General features: G+C 37.6%; 1 protein-coding gene across 9 annotated transcripts in view; it reads right to left on the bottom strand.

The window, feature by feature from the left end:
- ZMAT1 (zinc finger matrin-type 1) overlaps window positions 1-23,009 on the bottom strand; it is a 42,265-nt gene that overhangs the window by 6,244 nt on the left and 13,012 nt on the right. For 2 of the 9 annotated variants that reach the window (XM_019956408.2, XM_070784749.1), the window contains exons 2-5: window positions 13,166-13,272; window positions 8,802-8,903; window positions 8,552-8,726; window positions 6,792-7,076 (exon numbers count right to left, since the gene is read on the bottom strand). In XM_019956408.2, coding sequence (XP_019811967.2) covers window positions 6,792-7,076; window positions 8,552-8,726; window positions 8,802-8,903; window positions 13,166-13,272 — 669 coding nt within the window. Of the gene's footprint in view, window positions 1-6,791; window positions 7,077-8,551; window positions 8,727-8,801; window positions 13,273-23,009 lie in introns of all 9 variants that reach the window. The other 7 variants (XM_019956409.2, XM_070784752.1, XM_070784746.1 and 4 more) reach the window with 6 other exon arrangements.

Raw genomic sequence — 23,009 nt, 5'->3', positions numbered from 1 at the left:
AACTCAAGTTTCTTTGTATCTGGTAACTTTCAAAATCATCCATAACCTAACACATGTGGGGCAGACTTTTCTCCTAATCACAGTCCTATCTTATAACTCCCTGGACTAAGGTCTTTGATTTCAAAGGAGAGATTAGGGGAATGCATGTCTTTATAGTCTAACATTATGGTTCTCAATCTTGGCTCTATATTGTAATCACTTGGGGAGTTAGAAAAGAAAAAAAAAAACACTAATGTGAGTGCCAGGGATTCTAATTTAATTGATTTGAGGGATGGCCTGAACATTGGGATTTCTAAAAGATCCCTGCATGATTTTAGTATGTAGTAGAGAATGAGAATCATTGGTCTAATATCTTAAATGGGGAAAATCAATTGAGAGCTACATGTAAGCAAAAATGCAACTTAACATGGCATTTAGCTTATGAAGAAAAAATAGAAAATGTACAACTTACATGTTTAAAAATTATGACAGGGAAACAATATTTTAAGAAAACTAACATTTGTTGAGGACGTATTCTGTGATGGGTATGGTATATACTGCTTCATTTCACCCTTTTTTCAATCCTGTGACGTAGCCTTATTTTCATTTTATACCTGAGGAATTTAAGGTACAACTGGGCAAGTGACTCAAACACCTCGATGTTTATCCCACTGCCTCTCAATAAACAATTATCAAATATTGAGAAAAATCTATATTCATTGGAGTATAAAGCACTGAGAAATATATTTCAGAATAAAATACAATCCCTGTCTTAAGGGGCCAATTAAGTTAAGAGACTATAACACAACTGTCAATGAATAGTAAAGCCTATGAGAAATCAGAGGAAAGGGAGAATACCAAGAGTGAGAGAAGTTGTGAAGGACTTTGGAGGAAAAGGATTTGAATTATAAGGAAAGTAGGTAGGGCATTCTAGGGGATGAAAATAATATCAGGTATGGAAGAGACAGAAATGAGCGTGGTGTGCTGAATTCAAATAATCTGTTCAACAAACACTAAATACCTCTGTGGCACCAAGTATCATGCTAGATGCTAGGGGTACAAGATGAACAAAATGGGCAGATTGCTCACAAATTCAAATGAGAAACAGATACATGAACAGAGGGTTTCAATCTCATTTCATAAAAGATAAGAGAAGTATGCTTAAGAGGTATGGGAATTCAAGGAAGCAGACACACTTAGTATAATATGGGAGTCTGAAGAGTGCTACTGAAGGAGATGAGGCCTTAGTTAAATTTGGAAAAGTAGTTAATGGTGAAAGGAGTTGAAAAGAGCACAGAAGTATTTATAGGAACTTTTTGAAATTTGGAATTGTAGAATAAAATATAAGGGGATGGCATGGGAGAGGCAAAAAGGTGTCAGATCAAAGAGACTTCTATATTATGCTAAGGAGTTTAGCAGGTGGTGCAGTGGTAAAGAACCTGCTTGCCAATGCAGGAGATATAAGAGACATGGGTTTTGGTCCCTGGGTTGGGCTCATCCCCTGGAGTAGGAAATAGCAACCCATTCCAGTATTCTTGCCTGGAAGATTCCATGGACAGAGAAGCCTGGCGGGCTACAGTCCACTGGGTCGCAAAGACTCGGACATGACTGAGCAACTGAGCACACAGAGCACAAGGAGTCTAGACTTTATATTCTGTGGGCTGGGAAACCATCAGGTGGTTTAACCAGTATGTAACATGGTCAATTGTGTGTTTTAGAGAAATCTCTTCTCTAACTGCAATATGGAAGGTAATTTTGAGAGGAGCAAGCCTGGAAGTAAGGAGACCACAGTTACATAAATATACCAGACCAGGCAAGAGATAAGGAGGCATGGACTAGAAAGGTCACGGTAGGGACTGACAGGAGCAGAGATATTGGTGTAATATTTACCATTAAATCTAACAAAATTTAATGACTGATTAAATATGGGAGATAAAGGAGAAGGAGGAATCTAGAGAGGTCTAAAATAACTCAGCATAGTTTGATGACTGAGTGTGTGGTGATCCTAACTGAATTGGAATTTCATAAGGAATACTGGACATGGGAGAATAATCAATGGTGAGCTTGAATTTGGATACACAGAGTCTGCTATATCTCTGAGATTTCCATATAAAGGTGTCCAACAGGCAGTTAGATATGGGAATTTGAAAGGGAAACGATAGTTTAGAGTGATTTTGGAGAAATCTGAGGATAAAGGGTAATTAAGACAGAGTGGATGAGATCTCTTGAGGACAATGTATGGGTGGGCACAGGAATAGCAACATAATGATAAAAACCCTGGATAGTGTCACTCTTTAAACTAGATGGTAGAGGAGGAGGGGGTCCATGAAAAGTCAAGAAGTAAAGGACAGAGTTGCAAGGATGAACAGGAGAAAGTGATGTCAAAGGAGCTAAGGAAGTAGAGATTTTTAAAGAGGAATGTTTAGTGAATGGAGCAAAGATGTCTATTGGATTTAGGCATTTAGAAGTCACAACAACCCTGCGAGGAACAGTTTCAGTGAAATAGTAGAGTGGTGGTGTGGAGGGCTGGGGGGATGTGTGGCAACAAATGGCAGTGAGTTGAGGAGGAGTGAATATCAGTAAGGACAGTAAGAGCATATCTGAAAAATAAGAACACAACAACAAAAACCTTGGCTAAGAAAACAAGGGGAAAGTATCATAGTGAAAGGGAAACTCAAGGTTAAAGGATTATTTGGTTAGGGTAAGATGCTTGGTATCCACATGTGATGGTCACATTTTTCTTGATGGCATAAGGAATAAGCTTGTCTGAAGGATGTGAGGAGGTGGCGTGTTGAATAGTAGAAGAAAGTGTTGGAAGGTGGTGTAGATTTAAAAATTACTGCTGAAAGGAAAATGAAGGAAAAGGAAGAGTACTAAGTAGGACTAAAAGGTCACAGAGATCGGATACTAAGACTCTATAGAGGTACCCAATCTCTAGTGTTATATAATTTTCCATAGCACCACTAAGTATTCTGAATGTAAAAGTAGAACAGGTAGACTGTGGAATTGATCCTAGGTTGAAATCTTGCTACTAGGTAGTGAGAGAATAACAATGAGGTATAAGTAAAGCCTTCTAGAAGGTGGTTACAGCATTAAAGTGATGGTAATGAAAATGCAATGGAAGGGTACAGGTAGGAGAAACAGTTCTAAGAAGACTTGATAAGACTGTGGATGGATAGGATATAGGGGAATTTTGTCAAAGATGCCCTCAAAGATTCAAGTGTAGGTGACTAAAAAATAGTGCTACTACTGGCAAAAACAAAAAACTTTTGATAAATTCAAGATGGTTTCAGGGAAGATTATTAATTCAGTGTTGGTACGTTGAGTTACAGGTGAAGGTGAGACAATAAGTGCAACAATGGGGCTATAAATTAATAAAATAAAACAAATACAATAAATAAAAAATACATACATACTTTAGCTCTATATCATTATGGCAGCCATTCCTGTGCTAGTAAGATCTGGGTTGGATGAAGGACATGAAGAGAGCAGTAAGAATGATGAAGAAACAGAGAAAGAGATTAGATAGAGTAGAAACATATATAAACAATAGCAGATAAAAAAGAAGGCAAAGACAGCAAGAAGGGAGAAAATAGGTGAAGAGTAAAAATAATTAAAGTGGCACATGTTAAACTGCTTTTGTCTTACTGCTTGCTCACTTATAATATATGGGCTTCTGCTGTTGCTGTTCTTTGAAATTCTCATTGGCTAATTTAAATTCTCCAGCTAGTTTTTTTAAAGTTTTTTAAAAAATTGGAATATAATTGCTCTACAGTGTTGTGTTAGTTTCTGTTGTACAACAGTGCTCCAGCTATTTTTTAATCCTCAATGTTTACTGTAATGAAATGAAATAGTCAAGGCAGGGTTGAAAATCTTTTGAGCTTCCAGCTTCAGAGGCTAATGTAAAACGACTTCGATGACTGGATTAAATTATGCTGATAATCAGCAGCCCCCCTGCCTGGCCAGATGAAAATTTCACCAAAATCCTCTTTCTCTCATTCTAATAATCTTGCAACTTCAGAGTGTAAAATAACCCTCCTTTCAGAAGTGACCAGAGTACACATCTCTCTCAGAGCTGACACACTTTTCAGTTCCAATTTACCCAATGCCACACAACTAGAAGCCACTTATTTCAGAGAACACTCTGCACGGCAACAGGAAAAACAACCTATCAAGTCTGTCGTATCTTCTAACTTCCATGACTTTCAGGAGCCCTACGACTTCTATTTCTGCTGTTGCTGCTGCTGCTAAGTCATTTCAGTCGTGTCTGACTCTGTGCGACCCCAGAGATGGCAGCCCACCAGGCTCCGCCATCCCTGGGATTCTCCAGGCAAGAACACTGGAGTGGGTTGCCATTTCCTTCTCCAATGCATGAAAGTGAAAAGTGAAAGTGAAGTCACTCAGTCGTGTCCGACTCTTAGCGACCCCATGGACTGCAGCCCACCAGGCTCCTGCGTTCATGGGATTCTCCAGGCAAGAGTACTGCAATGGGTTGCCATTGCCTTCTCCAACTTCTTTTTCTACATTTGTCTAAATTGACATTCTTTAAAATTCTAGATAAAAACAGAGATTTCTATGTAACTTTTGGTGAGATGTTGAATCACAATAAGCAGCAAACTTAATAATACAAACACAGGGTTAGCATTCAATAAATAAAGGTTAATAGTTCACTGATTCATATATTAAACTAATCTCTATTGAGGTAGGCCTACTCTGCGCCAGTTTCTATCTCTAGGAATGGAAATACAGATGAGTTAGATGAAATCCCCTTCCTCAAAGACCTTACATTCTAATGGGAGATAAAGACACAGGAAGAGATAATTAGACATGCAGGTTAAGGAAGCAGAGAAGACAAGCCTTGAAGGAAGTAAAAAGACTTACAGGGAAGTAGCATGTTAAAGTATGAGTAAGAGTTGGTCAAGAGAAGAGGGACATGAAGATGTTCCAGGCAAAATGGCAGCATGAAGGGCACAGAAACTAAAAGCATTTTGCAGGTTCATGACTCACATAGATCACAGCAGAAAGTAGCAGGGAATAAGCCTGGAGGAGGAAGACAGGACAAGATGGTAGAGAACTATGAAGCTTATATTTTTATCCTTAGAAAATAGAAAAATAAGGATTTTTAAGCAGAGAAGTGACATAGAAAGATATGCACTTTAGGTGAAATACTCTAGTGGTTAAATTGAGGGTGGATTTGGGGAGACAAAACTGATGGACGGAGAATAGTTAGGAGGCTGTGTCAATATTCTTGAACAATGCTTCTCAAAATTTATTGCGAGTACAAACCACCCAGGGATCTTGTTAAAATGCATAAAATGCAGATTCAGATTCAGTAGGTCTGCAGTGAAGCCTGAGATTCTTTTTTCTAACAAGCTCTGATGTGGTGCTGAAGATGCTGCCTACAAACCACACTTTGAATAGCAAAGCTCTAGGAAAGATATTGAGGGCTTGAACTAGTATAAGAAAAGCAGAGCAGGAGATAAGGTAACAGTGATATTCAGAAGGTAAAACAGTCATGGCTTGGTGCTTCATTAGATACAGAAAGTGAAGTAGATGGTGTTGGGGGATTTAAAGTTAACTACAGGTTTCTACTTGGAATGACTGAGTGGATTTGAAATGGCTATGAGGTGTCCAGGTGAAGAGGTAGCTGCTCTTTGGATATATGAGTCTAAAGTTTTACAGAAAGTTCATAAGCATATAGATGAGATAAGAAATCAAGGGAATGGATTAGATTATTTTACAGATTAAGGTCAAGAATGGAATCATGGGAATGCCTACATTTAGGCAATAATATTTTTAAATTAATTAATTTTTAAAAATTTATTTTAATTGGAGGCTAATTACTTCACAATATTGTAGTGGTTTTTGCCATACATTGACATGTAGGCAATATATTTTAAAAAGAGCCCCCAAATAAAACGGAAAAGAAAGAGAAACACAAGAAAAGAACACATGCAAACAGAGTTACATAAAGCAGAATAGAGCTTCAAAGAGGGAGTAATGAACATTTCCGCATGAAGCAGAAAAGTCTAGTAAGGAAAGAACTGAAAAATAATAGTGAGCAGAGGAAAAGAAGTGGGTGGAAGAGAGAATATAAAAAGGGAATAAAATACACTAGTAGTGAGAAGGTGCCTGTAGTGGGGGGAAATGAAAAAAAAAATATGGTTAGACAACCAAGTGGATCACTCCAGTCAGGATCAGAATCTTTATTGTGCCGGAATTCTTGCCACTCTTCCTAAATTCCTTTGTTCATCCTCTGTCCTTCCCACTTCTATCAATGCAAATCATACATTTCCTTTAAAAAGATTTTTTGAGTCACTTTATTTCACTCCTCTGGTTATCAAAAATATGTACACAAAAATCCATGGCTGCAGCCTCTTGCAATGAAGTGCTATTAACCCAAGTAGTTTATACACTTGCCCTTATCAGGGAAAGTGGTGCATCTTCATTTGTATTCCCAAGAATGACTAGCCTAGCACCCAAGAGACACTTAAGCCATACTTAGTGACTGAGTGAAATAACTATATAATACTAATTTAAAATACTTTAAGTACCTATAATATAACATGAAACCATGGTAATTCCCATATTTGATAAATAAGAGTCATTTAAACCTTTCTGGGTCTCATTTTCCAGAAAACCACAGACAAACCTACATGGACTCAAAAGTCCTTACTTACTGAAAATTCTATGATCCCATGAGTATTATCAACCTCCTATTCAGTAAGAGTAAAATGGTATATATATAAGCCAGTATTTTTATAAACTATAAACTTCCTAAGAAAGAAATTTGGGATATTCTTACTGTTTACCATTTGCATCTGATTTTGCAGGAAGAGGTTTCTCTCTTATCTTGTCTATAAACTTCTTTCTAGCTTCATTTCTTTTGTGTTTTTTCCCAACATAATGTTGTTGGGCCATTAATGGACTATTAAAAGAAGCAGGACAGAGCTTGCAATACTTGTTTGGATTATTCAAATCCAAAGCACTGCTGGAAGAAGAAGGCATAATCTTGTCTTTAATCCCACCTGGAGGAGGCTTGACAGCAAGGGGCTTCAGAAAAGTTGACTCTGCAGAGGTAGTAATAGGCACACCTGCTGAAATAGTCATAATGAAAAGTGATCCACATGTTTTCATTATAAAGTATTAGAGTTCTTTTAAAACCTACTGTCTCTGGACTTTTTCCACACAGCACTGTTGGATTAAGGTATTCAGGCTAAAAATAACTGAATATAAGTCTGTCACCAAGTGTCTCCAACAAAGATACAGGAAGCAATATTCAGCAATCAATGAAGGCATGAGAGCTGTATTAGGATGGCTCTTGAAATAAGTGAGGGTAAAAGAGACAGGTACCAACTTCTAAGTTGATGTCTTTCTTAAGTAGCATAGTAAGTAGATCATCTATTCAGCGGTGTTTGTATCAAAATACAGTTTATGCAGTTGTTCAAGGCTATAAAATTATATGTTCCCACAATTACAGTTATTTCAGAGCTCTTTCATGTAGTCTCCTTTCTGAGCCCAAATTTATGAATTTGGGGGACTAAAGATAAGGCTTTACAAAATGCTTTCTTTTGTGTGGTACACTGATTCTGTCCCTCTTGACTGACAGCAGAACAACAAATATACAAAAATCAGAGAGACTAGAATAAATTTAAAAGTAATTCATTTCATTTATTAAGAAAACAATGTTTTAATCCTGATGTGGCCTATGCTATGAGTTAGAAATTAATGTAGGTAAAATTGTGATGCCAGGCATGCTTTATTCCTAAAATGTTGAAGCTAGTGAGAATATGGTAAATTATTTACTCCAGAGGATTAATCATTATTTTTTGTTCTAGCACACAACATTTGCAAAACACAGGCTGGAGCATACTCTACCACTTCAGGCCCAAAGTGAAATCTGTGGGTCAGTTCTCTCATGTGCTGGTGGCCCAAAATCACTGGAAGGACAGATCAACATGTTATATAGTTCTCTGGATCTCTGGATCTAACATAAAGTAAGTTTTCAATAATTGCTCATTGATATAGCTAATGGTACTTTTTCTTTACATTCATAGGAAGAAAGGAATGAGCTATCAGGGTAGAAGAAGATTCCATACCACTTTTTTTTGTCTACAGTTAAAGTCAGAAAATGCTGCAACATAACTATATTATGGTGAAGACATTGGTCTGAACACACATTATGAGATAATGTTTTGTAAAGTACTAAAGCAAAAAAAAAAAAAAAAAAAGAATGAGATAAATGCCAAGGGGAAGAAGAAGAAACTATGACTTAATAATTTGATTAGAAACTGGAGAGCTCAGGTTGCTTATTGTTGTTTCTTTATAGCAAACATGTTTTTATTTGGATTTAATAAACTGAAAAGGAGAGGTCACAACATTTCTTAAAATTTAGCTAGCAATAATGATCTCTATATTAAATGTCAAGGGCACAGAAAGAGATTAACTGAGCAGAAGAACCAAGTTATTGTGGCAGAGTAAAATTCTCTCCAATAAAAAATGGATAGCAGAGATGGGAAAAAAATTATAGAGAGACTCTGTATTGAAGCTAAAGAGGTGAATGTCATCTTACCCGTTGCTGGCTGAAATCTTGATGGAGATACCTGACCACGCTCCTCCATTAATTGCTTCAGTTTTTTAGAATGGACTTTCCCCACATAGTGAGACTGAGCAACAACTGAGGAGCTAAAAACCATGTGGCAGAGACCACAAAATTTGTTTCTGTCCACTACTTCACTTCTATGCTCCTGAAATAAGCACAATCTTGTTAGAAAGATTTAATAACTAAGTTTTTAATTACAACACCAACATAAGCCACTCACCTGAAAATTCCTAACATCCATCTTCATTTTCTTACCAGGCACTTCATTTTGTTCCCCATGCATTTGAAAATAAAACCTAACATTTTGAGCATGTTTTTCACTCTGGAAAAAGATACAATATGACTTTGTTTATTCAACAACAGAGGCACGTCAAATTTATACCTCTTTGAATCTGAGGACAGCACCTGTGAGTTGGAATATATTTAGTGTGTACCTAGTTTATGAAAAGGTTTTACATGCTTTCAAGGCTCTAAATCTCAGTTAAAATGAAAATAATACTACAATTTAGAGACCAATAACTTTTAGTTTTTGACAGAAACTCCTGCTGCTGCTGCTGCTAAGTTGCTTCAGTCATGTCCAACTCTGTGCTATCCCATAGACGGCAGCCCACCAGGCTCCCCCGTCCCTGGGATTCTCCAGGCAAGAACACTGGAGTGGGTTGCCATTTCCTTCTCCAATGCATGAAAGTGAAAAGTGAAAGTGAAGTCGCTCAGTCGTGTCCGACTCTTCGCGACCCCATGGACTGCAGCCTTCCAGGCTCCTCCATCCATGGGATTTTCCAGGCAAGAGTACTGGAGTGGGGTGCCATCGCCTTCTCTGCAGAAAGTCCTAGTTTTTGTCTAATATCAAATTTTTCTTCTTCCTTAGTTACACATCTTAGGCAATAAACCCAGCTAAAAGACTGCATATTCCAGCTTCCCTTTCAGCAAGATGTAACCATGTGATTATATTCTAGACAATAAGATGTAATCTGAAATGTTGGGTAGAACTTCTGGAAGTCTCCTAACAGAATGGGGGATGAACTCGTCTCATCTTCTTCTCTCCTGCTTCTGGAATTAAGATATAAAGGTCATCTAGGACAATGGGAGCTCTTGAGGACAGAGGCTAGTTCATCAGAGTAGAAAGACAGAAAATGCCTAGATCTCTGATAGTGTTATGAAGCTGTCACATCAGCCCTGCATTGTTTACCTCTCAAATTCTTTTCTGTGAGGCAATTAACCTTTCTAAGTTAAGCATATAAAAAAAAATCTCTGAACACATATATAACAAAATACACAATAACCAAAATGTTGATGTTAATAGAAGGGACACATTAATATGCCTGAGCACATACTGTGAGGCAATTACTCTATCTACAGCATTTTAAATTGTGAAGTGTGTGCAGGAATATAGCTGAAGTACATACCCACCGCCCAGTTGTAATAGATTTTAACATTTTTCTCTATTTCTTTCAATCTCCTTTTCAAAAGAGGTATAATTTTACACAAGAAGTCCTAGCTCCTCATTTCAACAATCGCTTCCTCCTTGGTCTTTCCCCAGTAGGTAACTACTATCTTAAAGTTGTTTTGTACCATTTCCTCTTACTCTTTTACTAGATATGCATGTACCTATAAACAGTAATATGTACTATTGTCATTTAAAATTTTTTATGAAAATGGAATCAGCCTATTCCTATCCTTTCAACTTTTTATAACTCAATATTATATAAGATTTGCCCATATTGATACATATGGCTCTAGTTCATTCATATTACATGCTGCATAACATTCTACTCCATATGCTACCCATCAAATCCCCTAATGAAGGCAGTTATGTTTCTGATTATTTTCTTATTACAAACATCTCTGCACTGAACATATGTAGATGTATCTCCTAATATAATGGCCAAGAGTTTCTTTAAAGTAGATACATAGATATGGACTATCTGGCTTATATGAGGGTTTTCAGCTTTAATAGGTACTATACAATTTATCTCCAAAGATGCTGAAGCAGTTTACAACTCCAAATGTAGCACGTATGAGTATTTTTGACTTCCTATATTTTCTTAAGTGTTAAGTGCTATTAGGTTTTAATTTTTGCGAGTATGATGGTTTTGCTAAGATAGTTCATTATCATTTTAACCTGAATTTCCCATATGATCAACTCTGAAGTTAAGTATCTGTACTCTAGGCTGTTCATATCATTTTCCCATTTTTCTATTGGGTTGTTCCTTGTTCTGATATATAGTTATTTATATAGTCCAGATACTAATCCTTTGTTAGTTATTGGAATATAAATACCATTCAATCTATGGCTTGTCTTTTAACTTTATAATGAGTTTTCTGTCATATAAATTCCCCTATCAAGTATCATGATATATTTTAAAGCTACAGTAATAAGGTGAAATTATTTTAGAGACAGGCAAACATAGTAATACAATAAAACATAATAAGAGAATAAAGTATATATGAAAAGTAGCTTATGATAGAGATGCCACTACAAATCAGTGGGGCAAAAATGAACTGTTAAATAAATGTGCTGGAACACCTACTATCTGTATGGAAAACAATGTTATCACCTTGCATATATGAAAATAAATACCAGATGGATCACACACATTAACCCAAGAAATAAAACTTTTAACAGTATTAGAAAAGAATAGAAGGAAATATTTATCTGGCAAAAATACAGAGAATAGTTTCTTAAACATGTATAAACATAAATATAAAAGGAAATATTAATAAGTGCAACCTTATTAAAATTCAAAATTTTTGCCATACTGTCCTATATTACATGCTGAGATAGTCTGACAATATTAACCAAGCTGTATATTAAAGAGAAAAAAAATCACCTTTACAAGCAGGATATTTGTAAAGAAGTGCTTTCAAATATAGTTTGAAAGTCATGTATAGTTTGAGTTGGTTATTTAACAAGCTTAAGCACTAAACTTATAGATGGCACTGGAATTTAAATAAAAAATATGCTATAACATTATATAACATAATGCTTTATAGTCATTAAACTATTATAGATAAGTAAAAAGATGCAATGATAGGACAAAGTGTTCAGAATATGTTCTTATATGAAAAAGCAAGGGCAAAACAACATATACAATTCTCTTTTGTAAAAATGTATGTGTTTAGAAAGCATACTGGAATCATATAAGCTAAAGAGAAGTTAATTAAATGATGGTTACCCACAAGTGACAGACTTATGATTGATTCACATTTTCTCACAATTTTGTACATTTTCTACACTGAATAGTAAGTACTTCATAAGCCCATAAAAGCTATTTTTCAAATTTAAATTCAAATGGTTCCAACCATGGTTATCAGAGAGCTCCTTGATTATATGTTTCTCTTTATTAACTCTTTGAGCTTTGGGGTGCCAGGATGTGCTAGGCACACTCAAATGTTTGATTTCATTTAATTTTCACAAGAATAGTAAGAGAGATTTTAGCTTCCATTTTGCAGCCTGAAGAAACATGCTCAGAGAGGTAAAGTGACTTGGCCAGGGTTACACAACAATGGCTTGAACCTAGTTGAGGTGGTTTACTCACTAAGTCATGTCTGACTCTTGCAAACCTATGGGCTGTAGCTTGCCATGCTCCTCTGTTCATGGGATTCTCCAGGCAAGAATACTGGAGTGGGTTGCCATTTCTTTCTCCAGGGGATTTTGCCAACCCAGGAATCGAACCCAGGTCTCCTGCATTGCAGGCAGATACTTTACTGACTGAGTGAACCTAGGTCCTCTCAATCCACAGCCAACACAATCTCACCATCTATAATTATAGTATTAATAGTTGAATCCAAATCAACATAAGGACCGAGATATAACTGCCAATAAGATTAGTACTGGGCAAAACAAGATTTTAAAGTAGAACTGGCATTATATTTCTTTTAAGTAAATGTATCTGGTACTTTTGTTAATACAGATACCACATATGAAAAAAATCCAATAGTTGATAACATGACGTAGAAATGGGAGACAAAACTAATTGAAAGGAAAGAATACTAGATATGAAATCAGAGGAGATCATCTTTAAGCTTAGTAATGCCAAGATTAGCTATGGTTAATCACTATTCCTCTGGGTTTCAGCTTTCTAATCAATAAACTAAAGAAGTAAGAACATTAAATATTCCTTCTTTTAGCTCTAGAATTCTATGGTATTGTGCTTAAAAATATGTAGTTAAATCAAGTGCAAGACTAGTTCATTTTGTTTTTACCCTTCATTTACTGTAAAGGAAAATTCTGGAGTTCAGTGAGATCCCTTGATTCACATTAATAGTTTCCTATTCAAGCCTTATAAAACTTTCCTTATATTTACTACAAGGACATGAAGCATACAGTGACTTGATAGAAAGGGAGGCAGAATGATGTGAAGAAAGAAAATATGCTTTGGAGTCAAAAGAGACTGAGTTTAAACCCAAATTTCCCAAACTTAAGCTGGTAAATTACTGTTCCTCACTGAGCCAAGCTCTTCATCTATCAGAGGGAAATAATACACAGGATTCTCATAAGTATCAAAACCAGATAACATATGAAGTTTATCTGCTGCATTAAAAAATCTATTTTATACTCTATTTCCATTGTTTTTAACCTACCTCATAATGTGAAATCCTTTGTGATTCAAACTGAAGCACCACTCCACATACATGACAAAAATTATCTGCAAAAAGTTCAGTCTTTTCCTGTTCATTCCAAGTTATATCTATGAATAAAATAAAGGGAAGTGAGACATATATCACATCAATGAATAGTTAGAATACATATCGTTTCATGAGATGAGATGAGATGAGATGAAGTCGCTCAAGTCGTGTCCGACTCTTTGCGACCCCATGGACTGTAGCCTACCAGGCTCCTCTGACCATGGGAAGAATACTGGAGTGGTTTGCCATTTCCTTCTCCAGGGGATCTTCCCAACCCAGGGATCAAACACCACTTCAAATCTGAGTCCTTGTGAGGTCACAGTAAAAGCATTTTGCTTATTGAGTATGCAATTTAATACGAGCATAAGTCTGCCTCTAATGTAGGGTATAGCAAGTTATTTAATATGATAAGTCTGTGTGATTTTTAGGTAACACTGGAGCCATAGCTCCAGATAAGTGACTGTTTTATGACAAAGCCTTTTTAACGATTACATGGGTACTTGTGCATGCATGCTCAGTCAGTCATGTCTGACTCTTTGCTACCCCATGGACTGTAGCCCACAGCCTCCTCTGTCCATGGAATTTTCCAGGCGAGAATACTGGAGTGGGTTGCCATTTCCTACTTCAGGGGATCTTCCTGACCCAGAGATCGAACCCTGTCTTCTGCATCTCCTGCACTGGCAGGCAGATTTTTTTTTTTATCACTATGCCACATGTAAAACACAAAATTCGGAGGGTTGGTTTCTTAATCCTGCCTTTCATTATTGGTGCCCCAAATCATTTTATGAAGCTCACAAAGTTACTGGTACCCCCATAACTTCCCTGGTGGCTCAGTGGTAAAGAATCCATTTGTAAATGCAGGAGTGGGGGGTTTGATCCCTGGGTTGGGAAGATCCCCCGGTGAAGGAAATGGCAACCCACTCCAGTATTCTTGCGTGGAAAATCCCATGGACAGAGGAGCCTGGTGGGCTACAGTCCATGGGGTCGCAAAGACTTGAAAAAGTTGGACAAGATTGAGCAACTGAGCACTCACATACATAATCCTTAAAAAGGCATTGTTATAATACTGTCACTTATCTAGAGCTATGGGTCCAATATTATCATATTTCCCTGGTGGCTCATACAGTAAAGAATCTGCCTGCAATGTAGGAGACCCAGGTTTGATCCCTGGGTTGATCTCCTGGAGAAGGGAACAGCAACCCACTCCAGTATTCTTGCCTGGAGAATTCCATGGACAGAGGAGCCTGGTGGGGTAGAGTCCATGGGATGGCAAAGAGTCAGACACAACTGAGTAACTAACACAAAAATCACACGGAACCACAAAAAACTTTGTCTATAGTAGGCAAACATTTTCCATTGTTATACAAACATTGGCACACTCATTTAGCCAAACAAGTCTCACACAAGCCCCCAAAGTATTATTAATAACATCCACAAATTATGCTACATTTTTCACTGTAATAACACAAGTCAAAATATTTCTGAATTTACACTTGAGGTCCACACTTCAAACTAAGCTTTCTAACAGCTACAATGTATTCTGCCAAAATTTATTAGTGTATCTACAAGGTATAAATCACAAAACATCAAAATTTTGCTTGCTGCTTGGCTATTTAAATGAATAAGCTAATACTATACATACTTTCATGGTGAAATGCCCATGACATATCAAATGGACAAAAAATTGTAGAACAATAAATATAATACATTCATTTCCAACACTAAGATTAAATATACACCACATATAAATATGTGGAAAGATATAAATTAAATTTAAAAATGATTAACTTTGGGAAGGAAGGCCAGAAAAGGATGAAAGGGAAAAAATTTAACATTTTAATTTCTGTACAACTGTTTTAATTTTTGCAAGAAGTATGTAGGACTTTCTATTTAAAAACCTTTAAAAGTATTTATTTTAAAAGTTATTTTGGATATCTTCAACTGAGCTTTAGTTTTCAGTACCACTGTATGGACTAAAAAGGCTTACTTAAATTGCATGTTCAAGATAATAATAATTTTAACAAGGAACATGTCAAAAACAAGTTGAACAGTTATAAATTTATGCCTATAATGTATAGTATCCCCTCTGAATTATTTTTAGGTTGTTCTAAAATATATCATTTCTCTAATTTTGACTGTAAAGTCAGCAAAGTAAAGAGTTTAACTAAAATATATTTCAGGACTTCCCTTAACTACTATATGCAATGAGCACAGTGATAAGATCTTGAACTTCTTATTAAAATTTGTAATAATAAGCAAATATTATCATTTGGTGGCAACATAACTTGTTACAGAGGGGAAGTTTCCATTAAGAAGGCAAAAGGAAACTACTAATTTAGAAGTTCAAGAATTCCTAAGATTTAACATTCACTTCTTTCCTAGATCAAACTTTAATTCCAGATTTCCCTACTTCTAATAGTCAAGGTTTGATACTGACAGTCAAGTTGGGAAATATGAAGGCTGAGTTTTTTAAACATAGTCTTTCATTATTGGTGACCCAAACATTTCCACGAAGCCCATGAAATTACTGGTACCCCTACAACGTTTCCTTTAGAATGGTATTGCCTAAACTTACTGCCTTTGACTCATTTTCTCAAACAAGTTCTTGGTCTGTATTTCTTTATTAAATGGTACGATATTCCAGACTCAAAATCTCAGCCATTATTAGCCACAGCAAATCACTGTTTCTTGTCCATTCTAGCTTATAATGTTATTTGATATCCATCTCTTCCTTTAAATTTACCATAACACTACCCGAGTTCAGACCCTCAATGTCTTGGACATCATTAAGATTTATTGTTATTTACTGAGGCTAGTTTCAAAATACTATGGTACACATTTTGGAAAGAGATAAGGCCTTTGTGTGTGTGTAAACAAGATAATAGCTTACTCTTTTAGTCCTTAAAACAAATCTGTGGCTAAGTGTTATTTCCCAAATTCTGAAGGTTAGGAAATTAGGATTCACTGAAATCAAGAAAACTTATCACATGTGTTATTCCATGGAGCTGGAACTTAAACTTTTTATCTTGACCTTTTCTATTATACATACAGAACTGTCCCACATGTTGGAAATGATGCAGCAAGTGAATAACTATTAATTTCAAGAAATTGACAATTTATCAGGGAAGATGTGTATAGAAAGAACTATGATCCAAAGATCAAAATGTCATAAGTGATATAAGACATAAGGTACAATGTATTCCTGCTGAGAAGTTTGGGGAAAGCTTTCAAGAGGAAAACAGGCTTTGAACTTAGCTTTAATCAATGTATAAAATTCAGATAGAAGAGTGGAATAAAGGTACTGGGGGGGGTCAAGAATATGATTTCATATTTCAAGTATTTTGTTGTTCAGTTGCTCAGTCGGGTCCAACTCTGCGACCCCATGGACTTCAGCACACCAGGCTTCCGAGTCCTTCACTATCTCCCAGAGATTGCACAAACTCATGTCCATTGAGTCGGTGATGCTGTCCAACAATCTCATCCTCTACTGCTCCCTTCTCCTGCCCTCAATCTTTCCCAACATCATCGCATCAGGTGGTCAAACTATTGGAGCTTCAGCATCAGTCCTTCCAATGAATATTCAGGGTTGATTTCATTTAGAGTTGACTGGTTTGATCTCCTGGCTGTCCAAGGGACTCTCAGGAGTCTTCTCCAGCACCACAGTTTGAAAGCATCAATTCTTTGGCCTTCAGACTTCTTTATGGTCCAACTCTCACATCCAAACATGACTACAGAAAAAACATAGCTTGGACTAGACGAACCCTTGTTGGCAGAGTGATGTCTCTGCTTTTTAATAAGCTGTCTAGGTTTGTCATAGCTTTTCTTCCAATGAGTAAGTGTCTTTTACTTTCATGGTTACAGTCACCATCCACAGTGATTTTGAAGCTCAGGAACGTAAAATCTGTCACCGTTCCCATTTTTCCCCATCTATTTGCTATTAAGTGATGGGACTGAATGCCATGATCTTTGTTTTCTGAACGATGAGTTTTAAGCCAGCTTTCTCAGTCTCCTCTTTCACCTTCATCAAGAGGCTCTTTAGTTCCTCTTTGCTTTCTGCCATTAAGGTGGTGTCATTAGCATATCTGAGGTTATCGATATTTCTCCTGGAGATCTTGATTCCAGCTTGAGCTTCATCCAGCCTGGCATTTCACATTATGTACTCTGCATATAAGTTAAATAAGCATGGTGACAAAATACAGCCTTGACATACTCCTTTCCCATTTTGGAACCAGTCCTTTTTTCATGTCTGGTTCTAACTGTTGCTTCTTGACCTGCATACTGGTTTCTCAGAAGGCAGGTAAGGTGGTCTGGTATGCCCATCTCTTTCAGATTTTCCAGTTTGTTGTGATCCACATTGTCAAAGGCTTTCATGTAATCAATAAAGCAGATGTTTTTCTGGAATCCCTTTGCTATTTCTATTATCCAACAGATGTTAGCAATTTGATCTCTGGTTGCTCTGCCTTTCTAAATTCAGCTTGAATATCTGGAAGTTCCAGTTCATGTACTATTGAAGCCCACCTTGAAGGATTTTGAGCATTACCTTGCTAGCATGTGAAATGAGTGCAACTGTGTGGTAATTTGGACATTCTTTGAAATATTTTAGGATGTTTCAAATCCTAAAAGATTATGCTACTAAAGTATTGCAATATTCAATATGCCAGCAAATTTGGAAAACTCAGCAGTGGCTACGGGACTGGAAAAGGTCAGTTTTCATTCTAATCTCAAAGAAGGTCAATGCCAAAGAATGTTCAAACTACTGCACAACTGGGCTCATTTCAGATGCTAGCAAGGTAATGCTCAAACTCCTTCAAGCTAGGCTTCAACAGTACATGAATCAAGAAACTTCAGATGTATAAGCTAGATTTAGAAAAAGCAGAGGAACCAGAGATCATATGGCCAACGTCCACTGGATCATAGAAAAAGGAAGGGAATTTCAGAAAAAAATCCGCTTCTGCTTCATTGACTACTTGAAAGACTTTGACTGTGTGGATCACAACAAATTGTAGAAAATTCTGAAAGAGATGGGCATACCAGACCACCTTACCTGCCTCCTGTGAAACCCATATGCAGGTCAAGAAGCAACAGTTAGAACTGGACATGGAACAATGGACTGGTTCCAAATAGGGAAAGGAGTACTTGAAGGTTGTATTTTGTCACCCTGCTTACTTAACTTATATGCAGAGTACACGATGTGAAATTTTGGGCTGGATGAAGCTCAAGCTGGATTCAAGATGGGCAGGAGAAATATTAATAACCTCAGATATGCAGATGACACCATCCTAATGGCAGAAAACAAAGAGGAACTAAAGAGTCTCGTGATGAAAGTGAAAGAGGAGACTGAAAAAGTGGCTTAAAACTCAACGTTCAAAAAACAAAGATCATGACATATAGTCCCATGACTTCATGGCAAATAAATGGGGAAAAATGGAAACAGTGACAGATTTTATTTTCTTGAGCTCCAAAATCACTGTGGACGGTGACTGCAGCCATGGAAGTAAAAGACACTGGCTCCTTGGAAGAAAAGCTATGACAAATCTAGACAGCTTATTAAAAAGCAGAGATACTTAGTCATGTCCAACTCTTTGCGATTCTATGAACTACACAGTCCATGGAATTCTCAAGGCCAGAATACTTGAGAGTGGGTAGCCTTTCCCTTCTCCAGGGGATCTCCCAAGCCCAGGGATTGAGCCCAGTTCTCCCAAATTGCAGGTGGATTCTTAACCAGCTGAGCCACAAGAGATTCATGTTGATGTATGGGAAAACCAATACAATATTGTAAAGTAATTAGCCTCCAATTAAAATAAATAAATTTATATTAAAAAATAATAAATAAAAAGCAAAGACATTACTTTGCCAACAAAGGTCCATACAGTCCAAACTATGGTTTTTCCAGTAGTCATGTATGGATGTGAGAGTCAGACCATAAAGTACACTGAGCGCCAAAGAATTGATGCTTTCGAACTCTGTGCTGGAGAAGAATCTTGAGAGTCCCTTGGACAGTCAGGAGAACAAACTAGTCAATCCTAAAGGAAATCAACCCTGAATATTCATTGAAAGGACTGATGCTGAAGCTGAAGCTCCAATACTTTGGCCACCTGATGTGAACAGCTGGTTCATTGGAAAAGATCCTGATTTGGGGAAAGACTGAAGGCAGGAAGAGATGGGTGCAGCAGAGGATGAAATGGTTGGATGGCATCACCAACTCAATGGACATAAGTTTGAGCAAACTCTGGGAGACAGTGAAGGATAGGGAAGCCTGGCATGTGCAGTCCATGGAATCGTGAAGAGTCAAATACAACTGAGCAACTGAACAACAACAAGGATATGAAGGACAATAATTGAAAGCTTGGAATGAGGCTAACTCATAAATGGCTTCATTAAGGCATTTAGACTTAATTCTGCATTCAACAAGTGTAAAGAAGTGACTTAAAATAGGGCTATGAGTTAGGAAAAAGGCACAGGCAACAGGAAAAAGGTCATGAAGTTAAACCAGAAGTGGGCAGTAGGCATAGAAAGGAAGAAGCGAATATAAGAGATGCATGTAAGCTAAGTCATGCATGACTCTTTGCGACCCCATGGACTGTAGCCACAGCCTTGTCTAACTCAATGAAACCATGAGCCATCCCATGTAGGCCACCCATGATGGACGGATCATGGTGGAGAGTTCTGATAAAATGTGGTCTACTGGAGAAGGGAATGGCAAACTACTTCAGTATTCTTGACTTGAGAACCCCATGAACAGTATGAAAAAGCAAAAAGATATGACACTGAAAGATAAACTCCCGAGGTTGGTAGGTGTCCAATATGTTACTGGAGGAGAGTGGAGAAATAACTCCAGAAAGATGGAGTCAAAGCAAAAACAATGCCCAGTTGTGGATGTGACTGGTTATGGAAGTAAAGTCTGATACTGTAAAGAACAATATTGCATAGGAACCTGGAATGTTAGGTCCATGAATCGAGGTAAACTGGAACTGGTCATACAGGAGATGGCAAGAGAGAACATTGACATTTTAGGAATCAGTGAACTAAAATGGACTGGTATTGGTGAATTTAACTCAGATGACCATTATATCTACTACTGTGGGCAAAAATCCCTTAAAAGAAATGGAGTATCCATCACAGTCAACAAAGGAGTCCAAAATGCAGTTCTTAGGTACAATCTCAAAAATGGCAGAATGATCTCTACTCGTTTCCAAGGCAAACCAACCAATATCACAGTAATCCAAGTCTATGCCTTAACCAGTAATGCTGAAGAAGCTGAAGCTGAACAGTTCTATGAAGACCTACAAGATCTTCTAGAACTAATACCCCAAAGAGATGTCCTTTTCATTATAGGGGACTGGAATGCAAAAGTAAGAACTCAAGAGATACTTGGAGTAACAGGCAAATTTGGCCTTGGAGTACAAAATGAAGCAGGGCAAAGCCCAATAGTTTTGCCAAGAGAATACACTGGTCATAGCAAATGCCCTCTTCCAACAACACAAGAGAAGACTCTACACATGGACATCACCAGATGGTCGATACCAAAATCAGATTGATTATATTCTTTGCAGCCAAAGATGGAGAAGCTCTATACAGTCAGCAAAAACAAGACTGGGAGTTGACTGTGGCTCAGATCATGCACTCTTTATTGCCAAATTCAGACTTAAATTGAAGAAAGTAGGGAAAACCACTAGACCATTCAGGTATGACCTAAATCAAATCCCTTACAATTACATAGTGAAAGTGACAGATTCAAGGGATTAGCTCTGATAGAGTGCCTGAAGAACTATGGATGGAGGTTCATGACATTGTATAGGAGGCAATGATCAAGACCATCCCCAAGAAAAAGAAATGCAAACAGGCAAAATGGTTGTCTAAGCAGGCCTTGCAAACAGCTCTGAAAAGAAGAGAAGCAAAAAGCAAGGAGAAAAGGAAAGATATATACAGCTGAATGCAGAGTTCCAAAGTTAGCAAGGAGAGATAAGAAAGCCTTTCTCAGTAATCAATGCAAAGAAATAGAGGAAGACAATAGAATGGGGAAGACTAGAGATCTCTTCAAGAAAATTTGAGACACCAAGGGAAAATTTCATGCAAAGATGGGCACAATAAAGGACAGAAATGGTATGGACCTAACAGAAGCAGAAGATATTAAGAAGAGGTGGCAAGAATACACAGAAGAACTATACAAAAAAGATCTTCATGATCCAGATAACTACGATGGTGTGATCACTCACATAGAGCCAGACATCCTGAAATGCGAAGTCCAGTGGGCCTTAGGAAGCATCACTATGAACAAAGCTAGTGGAGGTGATGGAATTCCAGTTGAGCTATTTCAAATCCTAAAAGATGATGCTATGAAAGTGCTGCACTCAATATGCCAGTAAATTTGGAAAACTCAGCAGTGGCCACAGGACTGGAAAAGGTCAGTGTTCATTCCAATCCCAAAGAAAGGCAATGCCAAAGAATGCTCAAACTATCACACAATTGCACTCATCTCACAGGCTAGCAAAGTAATGCTCAAAATTCCAAGCGAGGCTTCAACAGTACATGAACTGTGAACTTCCAGATGTTCAAGCTGGATTTAGAAAAGGCGGAGGAACTAGAGATCAAATTGCCAACATCCACTGGATCATCAAAAAAGCAAGAGCGTTCCAGTAAACATCTACCTCTGCTTTTCTGACTTCACCAAATCCTTTCTTTCACTGTGTGAATCACAAAAAACTGTGGAAAATTCTTTGAGATGGGAATCCCAGACCACCTAACCTGCCTCTTGGGAAACATGTGTGCAGGTCAAGAAGCAACACTTAGAACCAGACATGGAACAACAGACTGGTTCCAAATAGGAAAAGGAGTACATCAAGGCTGTATATTGTCTCTGTGCTTATTTAACTTATATGCAGTGTACATCATGAGAAACGCTGGGCTGGATGAAGAACAAGCTGGAATCAAGATTGCCGGGAGAAATATCAGTAACCTCAGATACTCAGATGACATCATCCTTATGGCAGAAAGTGAAGAAGAACTAAAGAGCCTCTTGATCAAAGTGAAAGAGGAGAGTGAAAAAGTTGGCTTAAAACTCAACATTCAGAAAACTAAGATCATGGCATCTGGTCCTATCACTTCATGACAAATAGATGGGGAGACAATGGAAACAGTGACAGACTTTATTTTGGGGGGGCTCCAAAATCACTGCAGATGGGGGCTGCAACCACGAAATTAAAAGACACTTGTTCTTGGAAGAAAAGCTATGACCAACCTAGACAGCATATTGAAAAGCAGAGACATTATTTGCCAACAAAGGTCTGTCTAGTCAAAGCTATGTTTTTTCCAGTAGTCATGTATGGATGTGAGAGTTGGACTATAAAGAAAGCTGAGTGCCAAATCGATGTTTTTGAACTGTGGTGTTGGAGAAGACTCTTGAGAGTCCCTTGGGCTGCAAGATCAAGCCAGTCAACCCTAAAGGAAATCAGCCCTGAATATTCATTGGAAGGACTGATGCTGAAGCTCCAATACTTTGGCCACCTGATGCAAAGAACTGACTCCTTGGAAAAGACCCTGATGCTGGGAAAGACTGAAGGCAGGAGGAGAAGGGGATGGCAGAGAATGAGATGGTTGGATGGCATCACCAACTTGATGGACCTGAGTTTGAGCATGCTCTGGGAGTTTGTTGATGGACAGGGAAGCCTGGCGTTCTGTAGTCCATGGGGTTGCAGAGTCGGACACAACTGAGCAACTGAATTGAACTGAACTGGACTGTAGTCTGCCGGGCTCTTCTGTTCATTGGATTCTCCAGGCAAGAGTACTGATGTGGGTTGCC

Source organism: Bos indicus, chromosome X, assembly GCF_029378745.1.
Source record: "Bos indicus isolate NIAB-ARS_2022 breed Sahiwal x Tharparkar chromosome X, NIAB-ARS_B.indTharparkar_mat_pri_1.0, whole genome shotgun sequence".
In the NCBI taxonomy this organism is placed as follows: Eukaryota; Metazoa; Chordata; class Mammalia; order Artiodactyla; family Bovidae; genus Bos; species Bos indicus.
This window is presented reverse-complemented; position numbering and strand designations above follow the sequence as displayed.